This window comes from Malania oleifera, chromosome 10 (genome assembly GCF_029873635.1).
Source record: "Malania oleifera isolate guangnan ecotype guangnan chromosome 10, ASM2987363v1, whole genome shotgun sequence".
NCBI lineage: Eukaryota > Viridiplantae > Streptophyta > Magnoliopsida > Santalales > Ximeniaceae > Malania > Malania oleifera.
This window is the reverse complement of record NC_080426.1, coordinates 13,603,872-13,621,709: the sequence shown is the minus strand read 5'-3', so window position 1 is coordinate 13,621,709 and position 17,838 is coordinate 13,603,872. Positions and strand designations below refer to the sequence as shown.

The 17,838-nt window shown below is 36.1% G+C and overlaps 2 protein-coding genes across 2 annotated transcripts; one reads left to right on the top strand and one right to left on the bottom strand.

The window, feature by feature from the left end:
* The first annotated feature begins 6,589 nt into the window (after positions 1-6,589).
* LOC131165616 (uncharacterized) lies at positions 6,590-10,395 on the top strand. The gene is made up of 4 exons (XM_058123561.1): positions 6,590-6,917; positions 8,585-8,741; positions 8,977-9,270; positions 9,592-10,395. Exons 2-4 carry the CDS (start codon positions 8,610-8,612, stop codon positions 10,213-10,215), a joined length of 1,050 nt encoding a protein of 349 aa, XP_057979544.1. The 5' UTR covers positions 6,590-6,917; positions 8,585-8,609; the 3' UTR covers positions 10,216-10,395.
* A 343-nt stretch (positions 10,396-10,738) lies between these two features.
* Positions 10,739-17,578, bottom strand: LOC131165615 (uncharacterized). The gene is made up of 6 exons (XM_058123560.1): positions 17,088-17,578; positions 16,122-16,230; positions 15,197-15,327; positions 15,048-15,095; positions 14,665-14,811; positions 10,739-11,076 (listed from the first exon to the last, which is right to left on the bottom strand). The coding sequence occupies exons 1-6, from the start codon at positions 17,463-17,465 to the stop codon at positions 10,951-10,953; spliced, it is 939 nt and encodes a 312-aa protein (XP_057979543.1). The 5' UTR covers positions 17,466-17,578; the 3' UTR covers positions 10,739-10,950.
* Positions 17,579-17,838: the final 260 nt, after the last annotated feature.

Sequence of the window (17,838 nt, the reverse complement as noted above, 5' to 3'; positions counted from 1 at the left end):
ATCCCGCACTATATGCCCCGATCTACCGCAACGATAGCACACTACACCACTAGTTTGACACTCTCCCCAGTGCCTCCTACGACATGTCTGACAAACTGCAGGGCCCTGCCCTACCTGCATCTCGCGTCCTCCTGTCTCCTGTCTCCGTCCTCTGCCATGATTTCCTCTCCTCCACTGGTCCGGTCTATGACCTTGCTGGTAGCCAGTAGATGCAGATCTCTTCCTTTGTCCCTGTTTCTCTATATCAAGACGCTCACCAACCTTTGCCAAAGCTGCCCTGTCGACTAACTCAGCAAAGTCCTGGATTCGCAGCACCACTACCTGCTTGAATATACTCCGCCTCAAGCTTCTCTCAAACTGCCTCTCCTTTTTCACCTCATCAGGAACAATGTATAGGGGGAAACGAGAGAACTCGATGAAACGTGCTGCATACTGCTGGACGGATAACTGTCCCTGCTTCAGACTCCGGAACTCTTCTACCTTAGCCTCCCTGACAGTAGCTGGAAAATATCTATCGAAAAACAGCTCCTTAAATCGGTCCCATGTCATGGCTATCGGAGTCACCCTCTGCTGCTCTAGCAGTCTCACCGCAGTCCACCACCTCTCAGCCTCTCCTGTTAGGCTATAGGTGGCAAAGAGGACCCTCTATTCCTCAGTACACTGTAGTACAACCAAGATCTTCTCAATCTCCTACATCCAGTTCTCAGCGGCTACAAGATCAACTCCGTCTGAGAACGCTAGAAAATTCATCTTCGTGAACTTCTCTATGGTGCACCTATGTCTTGCAGATGGACCACTCTGCTCCCTTGAGCTCCTAGTGATCTCAGCCATAACCTGCTGAGCCACGCTACGTAATACCGTGTCAGAGTCGGTCCCAGCTACACCTGATGGTCCTGCTCCATCACTACCACTAGCATGGGCACTATTTCCTTCCTGATCCATCGTGAAAACAATAGACACAACTCAAAAATCCTACCCTTAAATTTTACCCACTTATCCTCACCACTTATCTCAACATTTCCAATTCATTTTTAATCCCCAGTCCTACATTCTAGGAACACAACCCGACAATAGCTTACTATGGTTTTCCTGAAATTGTCACCCTAGGAAAAACATAGAAACTACCACAAAAGTCTTGTTTCTAGACTGTAGAACAAAACCTCAAATCATTTCCTAAACTTTGGTATTGTTTCTGCTACACTTTAAAGTCTAAAGAACCTAAGCCCCTAGGCTCTGATACCAAACTGTCACGACCTGCTCATTTTCCCATATATATATATATATATATATATGTATGTATGTATATATGTATATTAATTAAAATTAACATCACACATCTCACATACCAGCTCAACAAGTCACCATCCACTTGGACCTGTGGGTACCAGGGATAAAACAGAACATACAGCAGAAGCCTACGCCGCAAAAAGCATATAATCATATACATTTCGTCATAACATGCATTATAACATACTAGAGTACTACAATCACTATCTCTCAGTATATACATCCCAAAAAAAATAAAGTCTAGGGACCATTCTCACAAAAACCTAACTGTCTCTACCAAAAACTTACCCTTCCAAAGAGGGCAAACACTGGTCTAGATTAGCGGGGCTTTTCCCGCTCTCCTATCAAGGGCTCCTGAAAAATGTATAAGATTTAGGAGTGAGACACCTCTCAATAAGGGAAATAAACTAATACTAGTGTGTGGTAACATGAGTATTCTGTGTTGTACATATACCATACATAATATATTCAATACTGTTTATCAAATATGGGAAAACATATGTATATCAAAACACGGCAGAACATACTGCATTTTCATAAACGTATCTCATCTCATATCATAATAATAATATCATAAAACAATCCTGGTAGGTTAGCTGGCTATTGTCATGTATTACCCCCACATGACTGAGTTGTGTGGCCCAAAGGCGGGACCTGATATTGGTTGGCCGACCACTGTCAAGTCAAATAGAAGTCTGTAGGTTCGATGGGTCTGTCAGACTTGGTCCGTAGACCAGGGGCGATAACAGTACACTTCTTGAAAATAACCACATCGACCATCCAATCTCATACCACTCCGTACAGCGACATTAACACAGATATCATGATCACGAAGACCATGGACACATAGTAACAATACCGTGCAAGTGCTAGCCTAAACCAAGCTAACCAGGTTCTGATATTATATACATATACTAAAATCGTGATACATGAATATCTCATATCATTCATTTTCATATCAATCATATCATTTTGTATATATACGTATATCATGAAAATCATCGGCCCGTACGCCGGTATTACACATTTTATCATAGCTCGGCCCGTACGCTGGCAAATCACATAGCACAACCCATACGCTGGCAAATCACATAGCTCGTCCCGTACGCCGGCAAATCACATAGCACAGCCCGTACGTTAGCAAATCTCATCCACATAGCACAGCCTGTACGCCGGCAAACATATCCACGTAGCACGGCCCGTACACCAGTGAATCATATATATAAAAATATCTCAGCCCGTGCGCCGGTTTTCCATCATGAAAATCCACATCATCCACATTCCCAGAAAATAGTATTTCACAACATTTTTACTCATGCCACACAAATGAATTTTCACATATTCAATATACGATCATTTTCACAGTATTTTGCAAATATAAATCATATATATAAATATATTTATTTTTCCTGAAATCACATGCTATATATATACATATACATGCATTTTCTCAAAACGAACTAACTTAGTTTATCCTCTTACTTGACTACTGAGAAAGCCCCTAAAACAATCTAGTCTAACCCCCGTAAGATTTCCTGACCAATACCCTGAAATTGAAAATTTTCAGTATTAAACTTCAGTATTTTTGTACATACAATATTTTATATAATAGCCACAAAGTCAAATTTGGCTTAAAATGCCTTACCTCAACGTAGGGATGATTCCCAATATTTCCAATCAACACCCCTAGAAACGAAAACTCCCAGTATTAAACTTTAATATTTCAACGCGTACAACATTTTTCTCAACTGTCACAACTTCAAATTTGGTTTAAAAAGTCTTACCTCAACTTAGAGATGATTTCCAAATTGCTTTCTTCAACGATCCGCTCCGGTAGATTTGTAGAGAACTTCGCCAGGAGCGTCGTGATGGCTTCGGTTTGTCGATCCGGCGTAAAACTGGCCCGGAATCGAAGAAAGAGAGAGAGAGAGAGAGAGAGAGAGAGAGAGAGAGAGAGAGAGAGAGAGAGAGAGAACACTTCCAAAATTAAAGCAAGCTTCTTGGAGAAACTTGTACAATTTTACATATATATATATATATATATATTAATATCATAATAACTACTAAATAAGGCAAAGCTTCTTGGAGAAGCTTGTACAACTTTATATATATATATATATATATATATATATATAGACATATATATTTTCCTTATCATATTATTCATTTTACTTGTTAATTTAATTAATTTATTTTATTTTATTATTATTATTACTTTTTTTTTTATTTTTTTCCGATTACTACATACCTATTAGACTTACAGATTGTACTTTTGACTTGGCAGTGGTCGACCAACCATTGTTAGGTCTCGCATTCGGGCCACACAACCCAGTCATGTGGGGGTAATACATGACAACAGCCAACTAACCTACTAGAAATGTTTTTTATGTTATTATTATTATATGAGATGAGATTTGTTTATGAAAATGCAGTATGTTCTGCCATGATTTGATATATATATGTTTTCCCAAATTTGACAAAGTAGTTACTGAATATATTATGTATGGTATATGTAGAACACAAAATACTCATGTTGCCACACACTGGTATTAGTTTATTTTCCTTACTGAGAGGTGTCTCATTCCAAAATTTTATAAACTTTTTAGGAGCCCCAGATAGGAGAGCGGGAAAAGCCCCGCTGATTTATAGCTATTGTCTGCCCTTTTTGAAGGGTAAGCTTTAGTAGAGACAGTTGTATTTTTGGGGGAAATGCCCCTAGATTTTGTTTGAGATGTGTATATACTGAAATACAGTGGTATAGTGACTCTGGTATTTGTAGTAATGTGATGGATGTTTTGTATTTACAATATTGTGAATATATGTTTCCTGCTGCTTAGGCTTCCGTGTCGTGTTCTGATTTATCCTTGGTACCCACGGGTCCAAGTGGATTATGATATGCGGAGTTAGGATTTGTGATATTGATTTTATTAAAAAAAAATGTGGAAATTAAGCAGGTCGTCACAGTTGAGTGGAGAACCTTGCGAGTGTAGGACCTGTCATAATTGGGGGATTTTAGTAGGAAATCAGGTAGGGGAAATATGCTATGCTAGACAGTTTTAGAATGATTTTCAGTATAAAATGTATGTTTTTTTACCAGGTTATTATTCATAGCATAACTTTATACAGTTTATTAATTATGTTTTAAAATTACTATGTGACTTGAGAATATAAATATAGTACAGAAACATACTTTACAATATTTTTCAGAGTTATGTTTTACAGAATACACAAACAGTAGATATATTTTACAGTAATTATAGAATACCATGATTATACAGTTTATAGTACCATGACATACAATTTTACAGTTCATTTCAGAAATACAGATGATACAGATACAGTTTATCACAACGTCATGGTTGATACAGTTATTACAAAATCATAGTAAAACAAATAGTTGTATATAGAGATGTATTATATAGTATCAGATCCTGATGGATCATTACAGATACAGTTTACAGACCACGATACCGTTGCTACATACAGTATAGAGTGCAACCACCTATTTAGAGAATACGTGGTAGTAGGTCGATCAAATGCCCACGAGTGGATAGGCTCCCCATCAGATATGGGTTGAGGAGGGCTGATCAAACTGATGGAGTATAGTGGTTTATCCTAGTCGGTCAGCTAGGGTAAATCCCACCTACGGGCCGCACAACCCTGTAATGAAGGGTTATATCATGACATACAATTATCCATCTAGGGAAGTTTTCAGTTATTATTATGTATGTACAGTTTCATAGAAACAGGGAATATATGTATATATGTATTAAAAGTATTATGTATAGAAACCTAAAAATACAGATATGTTAAGCAACATGGGAAAGGTGGTGGTTATATTATTTGTACTATATTTACAAATTCAGTTATCATAACTATATAGAAGCAAATTTTCATAGTATTGTAACTCATTTGCCACACACTAGTAATAACATATTTCGTCTTACTGAGCGTCGTCTCATCTCATTACTTTAACATTTTTCAGGTGATCTAGGTAGGCGAGCATATCAGACTCGCAGATAGAAGAGCTTCAGTATTACCTTGTCAGTAGAGTGAGTATTTTTTAGAGTATTTATGTATAGCCTTAGCCAGTTGATGGTATTTTGAAAAACAGTCATATATGTATATTTTGGGGAATATTTTAGCACTCTAGTATTGTATATTTTCTTAATTGTGTTTATATGAATTTTGCTTCTTGCTGTTTAGGTTGATGGTTTGGTTTAATTTAGTAGGTATCAGAGCATTATAAATTTCATAGTATATATAAAAAAAAAATCTCAATTAATTCAGCAGGATGTTACATATGTCAATTTGATCTTTCTACTCGACGTCAACTCGGTCCGATCTTTGCCTCTGATCTTAGTATTTCATGTAATTGCCACTAAACTAGTACTAAACATGATCTGCAAGAGATGGAAAACTCTAGAAACCACATAAATATTAATATCATCAAAACACATAAACTATGATAGTGTAACCACCAAGGCGAACAAATGTAACAATTTACAAGTGTCTCTGTATCATTACAGGACAAGATAAATCTTAGTTCAAAATTCTAAACTTTTGATTTGATGAAATCCTCCCTTTAGATGGTTGTACGCATTATTTGGCTTATGAAAGGAGTCTAGGTCTATTCACTTGTGAATAACTTTATTTTAAAAAAATTAGAATAGTACAAAAATAAAAAATATTTTCTAGTTTTTTTTTTTATTTTGCATTGAAATTTTGAAAACATTTTTTTATTATCTGTTATATTTCTTATACAAATCTCAAACACCTAAAAGACAATGTGTTAATTTTGTAATTAATATATTTTTGTAACTATTGCATGGAAATTATTTTTCACAAATAATAATTCTAGAGTAGTTATTATGATGATTATATTAAATTAAACATTAACATGAATATTTTATCTACATTCTCATGAATATTAAAACAAAAAAAGGTTGTTTTCATACAACAAAACGTGAAAAATCTACTTTGTATTTTGCAAATTAAAATTTTTATTTAATTCATTCCATAAAAATACACCACATTCATTCAAAACAAATAACTATAAAAAAGCAAATATGAAATAAATATATTATAAAATAAAAATTTAAATCCTATTTAGAATTTTGTTCTTTCATGTCTAAAGTCAGATCTTATATTTGAATTCATTTAAATTTAAGTAAAACTTAGTATATAATTGTATTGATTTTTTTTTCTAAATTTATATTATTAGTCTAAACTTCGACCTTGATTTTTTTTAAAAAATTGAATTATTTAGCTTAATTTAATTTCCGTGGGAGGCATGAATTCGGGTGGGTGGGTGTAGAAGCGAAATTCATAAAAGCATTTCTGACTTTGTGGCCTGAGAGCACAGCTGCCACCCTAAGCGACTCTTTCCAACTCCAAAACGGTCAAGGTTGGCGTGTGGAAGGCACGGCGTCGTTTAGCTCGTGGAAGCCACATTTCACCCCCTCCCCTTCTGTATCCTTTTCTCTCTCCTGCCTCCATTGCTATTACCTAACCAAGAACAAGCCATCACCTAACTCTCTATCTCCTTACCCCCCCTCCATTTCTGCGATTCCTTCCTTTGCCTCCTCTCCCTGAAAAGCATCTTGGTTTCGATCCTTTCGGCAGTAAAGGTACGCGTCTGAGGTCGATAATTTTGAAATCGTTTCGCTTTTGATGACAAATTGAGACATTTCTGTGTTCGATGATTACCACAACGATTCCTTTTTTTCTTATCTTTTTGGTGTATAGTGTGGTAATATGTAATGATGCTTTAAGCTTTGGATTATCGTGCGCTTTGAGAATGCAGTTTTGCATCTGTTTTTGTGTAGATTTTATTTTTCCGTCTTATTTAAGGATCGATAAATTATTTTTTCAGTCTTCCGTTTTAAAAAAAAAAAAAAAATTATTTTCAAAATTTTCATGAATGGGTGTTAGATGTCTCCCGGAGGGTTGACTGTCTCAACTGATCACGTTGTGCTAATGGATGTGTTGTCTTTTTCAATTTTGATCTTTTAAGCACATGGAGTTAAAAAAAAAAAAAAACTGCATGGTTGTGATATATGACCTTGATAATTAGGGGATTTTAGCTCACCGATCAGAAGCAGAAGAAGTTTCTCTAGAAATTTATGATTAATTTTGAACTGTTTAAAAGTCAAAGACTGTGTCGGGTTGCAGGGAAATGGGGGCCTTGAATTCCAAGTACTGTTTAATAATAGACTCGGGTGCTAATGGATGCGTTGTCTTTTTCAATTTTGATCTTTTAAGCACATGGAGTTAAAAAAAAAAAAAAAACTGCATGGTTGTGATATATGACCTTGATAATTAGGGGATTTTAGCTCACCGATCAGAAGCAGAAGAAGTTTCTCTAGAAATTTATGATTAATTTTGAACTGTTAAAAAGTCAAAGACTGTGTCGGGTTGCAGGGAAATGGGGGCCTTGAATTCCAAGTACTGTTTAATAATAGACTCGGGTGGAATTAAAATTTCCTAAGCTCTAGATCCAAAAAATTAGTTCCTCAATAAAAGAAAGATCTTCAAAGTCACATATTTTTGGAGTTATTGGACTGTGGTAGGTTTATATTCTACAATAAAATTTCTGAGAGCTGTGGTTTTTTGTGAGTTTGAGCGGGCAGGCCATGGACATGGCTTTGCCTTTACTGTGTATGCCTGCAAAGGAGATATGGCAGAATGTCTCCACTGTCGGCTTGTTACTGTTTTTGCAATTAAACTTAATCTCCTACCTATTGCATTTAAAAATGACGGATGTATATTTGTTATTCAAGATTTGTGCCTGTTTGACTAAGAACTTCACTTGATGGATGTCTGTAATCTGCATTGCTCGGGAATTTTTCTGTGTTCTTCTCTAGCATTTTAGTTTATAATTTCTGTGGTTCCATATTTAAAAAGATGGAGTTACTCATGGGTGTTCCTGTGAATTTTCCAGGAGAATTACATCTTTAAGATTTTGTTTTGTGTCTATATGCTTACTTCAAGACAAATGACCATACATGACTCTTATCGCTTATTATTGATTGTTTGATTCCAAATTGATTGAACTGAACCATGTGGAGGCATACGTCAATTTATGGATTTTACACTTTCACATTCATAATGGGTTTTGCACGTAGGGTGTCATTGGCTCGTTATTTCTTTTTAAAAAGCTTTCAGAGTGATTCAATTATAACTATGGATTTACCTTAGCTTGAATGTTAACATTAGTGGAAATTGACTCTTTCTACTCATGGTTCCAGGGAAATATCATTATTTACTATTTTTCTTTTTCATCTTCTTTGCGCAGGTCTGACTGCACTGCATCTCAACAAATGGATCATTTTGGACAACTAAATGAGGATACACTTTCTTCTAATCCGGACATTCTTAGATGTCCATTTTTGAGGAATATAAATGAACCTACAAACTTCTCCTTTTCCTCATCAATGGCTTTTCCAGTGCCTGTAAGTCATTCATTCCTGTTATGTCTCGCTTTCATTTGGCATGGAATAACCAGTCATATTTTTTCTGTTCTACAATTTAATTAGAAAGTTTTCATCCCCAGAAAAATGCAAAATTGAATTTTAAATTATTAGATCAAAGCCACGCCATGTGGTGTATGGTGTTTTATTGCGCAATCTGATTCCCCACCAGCAATTCAAGCTAAAGCATTCTAAAAAATTTCTTCATTTCGCTCAGGCACGTGGAGCAAAAGGCCCAATTTTTGAAGATGGTCCCAATTTTGATATGGCATTCAGGCTTTTCCATGGTCGTGATGGAGTGGTCCCACTTTCTGGAAGATCATTTATGCGTTTAGAGAATTTAGAGGCTAAGCCGGCTCTGCCCCAGTTTAACCCGCTTGCTGCGAAGGCAGCCACCATCAGTCTCTCAGCCTTTGGACCTGGAGGGCCCTTTGGCTTTGATTCATTTTCAGAAAAGTGGAAGAATCAAAAAGGAAAATCGAGATCATCCAAGAAAGAGCCTTCTTCCCAGGTAAATGACCATTGCTCTCCAAATGACATTGTCCTTTTACAGGTCTGCAATAGAAAGTTCATGGCAACGTTTCATAGTTGCATTCAGGATGAATTGTTGGGTCTGCCCAAAATAAAACAGAATTTCAAATTCTTACAACTTTATTAATTTCATTTCTGAATGTTTAATTCGAATATGATGAAGTCAGTTGAAACCTTGAAAATTCTGTGTTTTAATATTGCTTGTCTGAAGCAATATGTCAAAAGATGTTCATTTAGAACCAAATTTATTTGTATATTGCTCTTTTATTCGTCTTTTGACTGTTATGTCATGACTTTTCAGGGTGGAGATTCAAAACATGAGGCATTGAGTAATGAGTGGTTGGAAACTGGGAATTGCCCAATTGCCAAGTCATACCGGGCAGTAAGCAATGTATTGCCACTAGTTGCTAAGGCTCTTCAGCCCCCACCAGGCCTCAAATTCAGGTGCCCACCGGCAGTGGTTGCAGCACGAGCAGCTCTAGCACGGACTGCTCTAGCAAGGAACCTTCGTCCACAACCCTTGCCTGCAAAGGTGCTTGTCATTGGCATATTGGGCATGGCAGCAAATGTTCCTTTAGGAATATGGAGAGAACACACTGAAAAATTCTCACCGGCATGGTTTGCTGCTGTACATGCTGCAGTTCCATTCATTGGGATGCTTAGGAAGTCTGTGTTGATGCCTAAGACAGCCATGGCATTTACAATTGCAGCCTCTATACTGGGACAGGTTGTTGGTTCTAGGGCTGAGAGATACCGACTGAAGGCAGTGGCTGCAAGGAGATTGTCTCTGGCAGAAACTTTCGTTGGGGAGCCCAGTCAGGTTCAGGTGATTGGACTTAAGGATAGGCATTGTGGTGAGAGTGTTGGGTGGAATGCGGTTCCTCTTCAGGTGACAGGCCCATCTTCATCGGCTGACATGTTTTGATTTTTTTTTTTGTTGTTTTTTTAATCCCTTTGCTGCGTTATATCTGGCATCTCTATGTGATCTGGATGAATGTTTTGTCTGTTTGTTCCCTCCCATCGTCTTTCTTGCGAGAAACTCTTATTTGAGCAACTGATTTGAGGAATAAAAGATGCAAAATAAGAATGAATGTTTGCATTTGGATATTGTTTGGCAATGATGGATATTGAGGGATGGTTTTCATTTATGAGAAGACAAAAAAGGAAAAATTGTTTTTGACCAAATTAAATGTTAAAGAAGAATAAAGATTTTAAGGGTCTGACGAAGCCTACACGTGTAGAGAGAAAGAGAGCATAAAAATTTTAAAATAAGTTCAATAGTGTAAAAAATTTGGCCCCCCCAAAAAAAAAAAGAAAAAGCAAGCATCTAAAGAAAATAACAACAAAGGGCAATATCAAATTATGTTGGTAATGGATGCCTAAAGAATAAAATGCAAACAATACAACCTGCTTGATCCATGCTGCAAAATTAAATTCAAAATTTTAAAAGAAAAAAAAATGATAATGAGGGTAGTGCAATTTCTTGTGTAGAGGAGGACATCTTTTATAATACTAGATTAAAAGAAAGTCAATAAGCTAAAAGTTCATCAATAAATAGTAATGTTCGGAGAGCAGAGGTGCATTAGTGGAGATGTACAGGGGCAACCATTCATTGTCAGCGCCAAGGGTGAAAGTGAATCAATGTCCTACGAATTACAAACTATGATGAAGTAGTATCTGGTTCCTCAGCTGATCTTTTGTATTCGGGCTTGAGCTCGTATGTTCCTTGATTAGTTCCTCTGTTGTTGTAGACGCATAGGTCCTTGAGTATATCTTTCAGAAATTGCTGCGGAAACACAAGGCCAGATTAAAATCCTAGCTTAGTGAATATCAGTTTGACATGATTACAGATTGATGACCAAAAAATGCAAAACAAATTTTCTTTACCTCACAAAGATCAGTGTGGTAACTACACTCTCTTTCACCACAAAATTAATGATGAAATAAAGAAACAATAAAAAAATTGACTACTCATTCCAACCTTGGACCAATCTGCTCACGTGTATTTGCCTATGGACAATTTATCAGTTAATCTCCTTGAGTGGATAAGTTTACAGAAAAGTCCCACAGAAGTATTAAATCTTACATCAAAAGACATATTTTGGACCTTAGAAGCTATGTTGTGAACGTCATAAGATGAGAGCAGCCACTGCTACAACGTAATGGATTTCCTGCCACCCTAAAACTTAATGCATCCCCAACAGATAACAACACAGCTTTAAGATTAAGAAGGGCAGGGAGTAATCTACAGTGAGGACATTTGGTTGTGAGTTGTCTGACTAAATTCATCTCTGTGCAAATCAAATTTACATAAACACTGAACCCTTCCATCAATCAAGGGAGGACTCATGGTGATCGACTAAATTTTGTGCTATATAGATGCAAGGTTTTCTATTCATCACAAGAAAAAATAACAAGTGATGTGGAATCCCATTATTTGTTGGAATTAGTTAACTTTTTCTTGCTCTATAAATTCTAATGAATCATGATATGTAACATCACTCATAATTTTTTCTTGTGATGTTTTTCTTGTAAGGAATAGAGTATTCCTTTGGGTAATGATATTTCGTACAAAGATCTACAGGAAAACAAATCATTCAAATGGTGCAAAACATCATAAGGCACTTGCTTATGTCCATCCCAACAAAAGGCAGCTTATGCTCCTTGGAACATTTGAGGCAGACCCAGTTGTTGTCAAAATTTCTTCATTAAAATGACGATTTGCAATATTTTTATACAGATGCGCATGCACACAAGAGGGTTTGAAAGTCAACTGAGATGTGCTGGCCACACAGAAGATGAACAAGACCAATGACATGGTTAATAAGAATCTGTGATATACTTAAAAGTGGTTTATTTACATTCCAAGGTCTAGGGAAAGGCCAAAGAGGCTGTTGCTTAATTAAGGATGAAAAATAAAAATAAAGAGAACTTATTTTTCATTATATTTTCCTTCTACATTAAATTTTATTAAAAATGAAAGTTTTTTATATGATTAAAAATTAAGAAATATTAATATTAATGATATGTAAAATCAAAATTTTATTCATAAATTTTCTATATTTTTCATTTTTTTTCCCTCGATAACCAAACATGAAAACGTGGATTTCTTGATATTTTCCTTACTGTCCTCTATTGTTTTCCGAGTTCCAAAAAGAGCCTATGGCAATCAAGGAAGGAAAAACAGAGTGAAATTACAAAGGTGGAATGGGCCTTAATCCGCAAAAAGCCTTTCATGTAGATTACTACTTCAGTTTTTCTTATAAAATTCAAAGCAACTTATAAATTAAGTTAACAGTTAATTTTGTATGCAGGTTTCATTTTAAAAGTTACTAGTTTTGACATCATTACTCCACATTTTAGTGAGATGGCAGCATGATACAGGACAGCATAAAGGATCTGCAGCCATGACAGAATGTGGGAGAGAGAGAGAGAGAGAGAGAGAGAGAGAGGGGAAGAAGGAGGAAGAAGGAAGGAGATACAAGGGGGAAAAATTCAACAATAACCTCCTCCTACATGGCTCTCACAAATTATTTAAAAGCAAGCCTCTAACATATGAAATTACACATATACTCTTAAAACTATACAAAATTACACAAATATTACGAACAAGCCCTCAAATACACTATATACACGTAATACTATATAATTCATCTAAACATGCATAATAAACTAATTAATTAAACACAACAACCCTTGTCCAGTTCTTCTCCAATAATCTCCAACAAGGGTCCATCGATGGTTTGGCTTTTTGTTCTATATCATAGTGTGATGGGGATCAGCATGCCCTACCTATGTCATTTTCAGATGTTGTGACACATGTACAGCCTCCCGATGTCCACATTTCCTTTGCCGACATGATGACTTGTGGACGACCTCCCGATGTCAACATCGATTCATAATTGTTTGTAGATTTGGAATGAATTATTTGAAGACTTGTTTTGAAGACTTTTCAATGTGAAAAAGACCCCAGTAGAGATGCCAATGCAAGTCCGAGTTCAAGACCCATGTGGGCCTCACACATGGTTCCATTGGGCCTCACACGGAATTGGGCCTTCCTTTGACTTTTGTTTTATATTTAATTTGTAATCTTCCAAGACAACTTGCTTGCTTGCATGTGCATGTCTTAGCAAGTAGTGTGTGTTGTAAGTTGTGTTAGTATTTATTATGTCTAGAAAGTTGGAGCATTTATTTTGTTAGTAACTTGAAAGAGTAATTAATGTGTCTAGTAAGTTGGTGTCTTTATTATTTGTGTCTTCTATGCTTGTGTGGGAATTGTTAGTTATTTAATGCCCTTGTCCTCCCATGCTAGCTAAGCTTGTTAATGCTTTGTCCCTCCATGCTAGCTATTTACCCCTTCATTGTATGAACAAAAGCTAAGTTTGAATTTTGAAATATTGAAAGGAAATTCCTTTGCTAAAGGTTGTTAGCTTTGTCCAATCATTTTGATTGTATAGTGTGAGGCTACGTGTTCTCTCCGGAGATTAGGTGGTGAGAGACCACCATCTATCCAGCAACTCCATCTCCACCTCCTCCCTTTCATCCACACGACCTCCACCAAAGTTACATCCACAAGGCCAGCACTTTCATATCACCACACGGCCACCATCATCATTTCACTGCATTGCTGCGTTCATTATTGGTATTCATAAGCCTCCACAAAGGACTCCAAGTGTGATCCCACTGCGTGTTGAACAACGTCAAGCATCCATAGACTTGCGTGGTAACATCAGTTTCTGTTTGAACCTCTAATATATCTTACAGCCCCTGCTATTACTAAAACCTTAGTTTCAAATTCTGCACTTTTATATTTGATGAACACTTTGCCTGAAATTCTGAAATTCCAAAACTTAAGTAGCATATCTGAATCCTATGACTTTCAATATTACTGCTTGCTAGTCTAAATCAATAGTCGAATATTATTGTGCTACATAGAACTACATTTTGAAATAGCATCTTTTCTGTATTTAACTTGATTCCTCTGTGAAAAAACTAATTGGGACTTACTTTAGAACTGTATCATACACCCTTTCAAAATCCCAAAACATGTGAAATGTCCTCTGGTTTATTGTGTTTATATTCAGATAATTAAATTCTTAATTTAAAGTGTATTGAGTGTATGTGCTTGTGAGGGTTGAACCTTAGGAAATAGGTCGACCACTCCCGTCCTACATCACAGTGTGTAAGGCTTTTACTCAAACACAGTTTCACATATAAGCCTTTTATCAACTTAAGCTCCTTAAAACAATATAACGAGCTCTAAAAGGCTTCTTGAAACTCATAGCAAGACAGATGAAGAAAGGATTACAGTGGAGGCATGCTATAATTCAAAAAATAACCTGGTACAGAGAGATGAATAAATCAAAATGCATACCTCAGGTTGGTCAGTATCTTGGATCAGTTGTCTTAAGGTCCAATTTGATTGCCTTTCAAATAGCTTAAACATGATATCTTCCATCTCACCACGGTCCCGTCTTGTTCTCTTCAGGTCTGGTACTTTTGCTGGTATTTTCTTCTTATCCTAATCCAAAACAGCAGCTCTCTTTATGTTTGATGATAGATGGTAACATGTATAGATATTTGTCATGCTAAAATACAATGACACAATAATGTAATCCACCCACTCCTTCCCTTCTTTTTAAGGAAAATACAATAAAGGTTGCAAATGCAGTCAACTTGATAAATAATCTATTTGAGAAAATTATAAACAAAAACAGGGATTAGAAGTACGTAAAATTGCAAGGCCATTAGACAAACCATCCATGGCAAAGGCCTCATGTGTGTTCCACGGTCATTGCCTATGATCTGCAAGAAGGTCATAAAAAAAAAATCAAACAAATAAGTAATAAATAAATAAAAGAATACTTATCTTCCATGTGTACAAAAATGCATATAAATTAGAAAACCTGTATCTGTCTACTTTTGGTCATATATTTAGTTGTCCGTTCACGGCAGAGTTTTCCATAGCTCTCAAGATCATCATCACGAGGCTTCATGTCAAATTTGTTTAATATTTTCCCCTCCACACATATCCTTCCTACAAATGCAGAAGGAATTTCACACATATTGATTGAATTTTCTAGAATGAAGTCTTAAAAGGAAAATTAATAATAAATTAATAATACCTTTAATTAATAATAAATTAATAATACCTTTAAGAAAGCAACCTAATATAAGGGTGTTTGTCATATCAAGAAAATAAAAGGCACGAACCCATCTGTCCTAATCTAATCAATAGATATTTTGTCCATGAATATTTATCTCCATTGCTATAACTAAGAATATCATCCAGCAACCATGCTAGCATTGAAAATTACCCATGGATGAGTAACAAGGAAGAAATTGCACACACGCTCTCTCTGAACATGTTTCAATATCAAATGAAATGGGTACAAGGATAGGTCACTTCTGAAAGCCACAACTCATAGGCCTTAATCCGGATCTAGTTTGAACCTGAATAAATAGATGCAGAGTAGAATGAAAAAAGTCCATAAATTAATTTTTACATGGAAAGTGGTTTTTTCCCCTAGTAAATGAAAATTTTTGTTAAGAATCTATCTGTAACATTTATATCTATTAAAAAAATTTACAATCAGTTTGATAGCTTTAGCAAGAATATGGTAAAAAAAATAAAAAAAAATAAATAACTGATTCTTCGCGTATATAATTTCAACTTGCAATTGAACATGAAAGACTCAAACAACAATTATGAATGCATATCTCATGTTCATCAAGTTGAAGCACACAGACTATTTGCTTGACCATAAAGGATTCTCCTTTAGTCACTCGATCACTTATATAGTAAGGTGATCATAGAAAATGCGTACTCACCTTGGGGTGACTCTGAGAAGGCAGACATTGGAACGAAATCTGTTGACATATTCATGGAGTAACACTTCGGTTCATTTCTAGATTCAGCGCCGGCCAATTCCATCGTGAACTGATCATCATTTAAACAACGTATGAACAACATTGGAGGAAAAAAATGTCATTGCAATGATGGATATACAAAGAAAAAGACGCCAATGCTTCTCCCTGACCTGTTAAAATAGAAGAAATAGACAAGAGAATGGAAGATAATTAACAAATAAAAACACCTTTCCTTACTCTTCCTCTAAAAACAGCAGATAAACAATTTTTTTTAAAAGAAAAGAATTAAGAGCCTACACATTGGAAAAAAAGGAAGATGTAAGTAAGGGATAATTAAATAAAACGGTTTTCCTTATTAATTTCCCAATTCTCTCATTTGTTTACGTTTTAATTTCCATTTTATTCCCTTTTACTACTCAGGGGTACTCTTCAGTCTTCATGCTCTAACATATATATTGATGGAGGCTCCATCCTTCAACCCTACCTAAGAAGTGTACTCTTAAGTTGCAGAAATATGGATTTTTGAGATCTTAGATTTAAATTTGAATAGATTTAAATAAATTTTAATATAATTTTATATTACATCTTAGACCTCTCTACATAGCGAGAAATTACATTCTATCATTTAATCCATTCTTTCCAAAATTAAGCTGCATCCACAGCAGTCTTAACAACTGACGCGCTGCATCTACATGCGGTTTTTAACATTGCTCTCCAAATCAATTGGTGGAAAATAAAATGGCGCGCAGAAATAAGAAAAAAAAAAAAAAAAAATTCAAAACCAAATAACTTGCGAACAGAATAATAACTTGCGCACAAAAAAATAAACAGAAAATTAAAAGACCTAGAACAGACAACAGTAATGATATTAAAAAAATAATTATAATGATGATGATCAATTAAGAAAAGTTATAAGAATAAGAGTACCTGGGGAGAAGAATCGTCGTCGTGGGAATGGAGCGGGTCGATGGAGAGAACGACCTTGGCAACGGGGCGGGAAGGATCTGAGCGAGGAAGAGGGGGAGAAGAGGGGGAGGAGGAGGAGGAGGAGGAAGATGAGGAATCGGAGGAAGAGAAGGAAGGAGGATGCAAGCAGCGAGAGACGAGGGGAGGGCACTTCATCAGCCACACTGCTCTCTCTGCTTTGCTCGTCTCCACGAAACCTCCTCCTCCGTCGCTGTAAATTGTACTAGTACCACTGTTTTTGTTGTTGGTGGTGGTGGTGATAGTGTTGAAGTTGCTGTGGTCGCTGCTGCCACTGCTACTGCGGCCTCCGCCGCTGCTGCAGCATTGGTCTTCATCCATGGTTGTTGGTTGGGAGATGGCGGAGAAGAGGCCGCGAGTTCTGCCAAAACCGTTTTTCAAGAAAATCTCTCTCTCGTAGCAGCGGAAGTTGAACCATATGTTCACTTCCTTCTGACTCGGCCAATGGGACGCCTCGTGAGCTACGCGGCGGACGACGGCATTTTGAAGTTTTGGCGGAGAACGGTGTCGTATTAATGGATACATCGTCTTGGGCTGGCAGTGGATGAAAAGAGAGGCTTCGATATTAAAAATTAGTAATTTGTTTGATTAATGTATAAAATTAAAAGAAATTTAAAACTTGATTGAATAAATACTTATTTTTGTTTTTGATTCAACTAACAATAATATAATCCAAATAATAATAACATAAAAT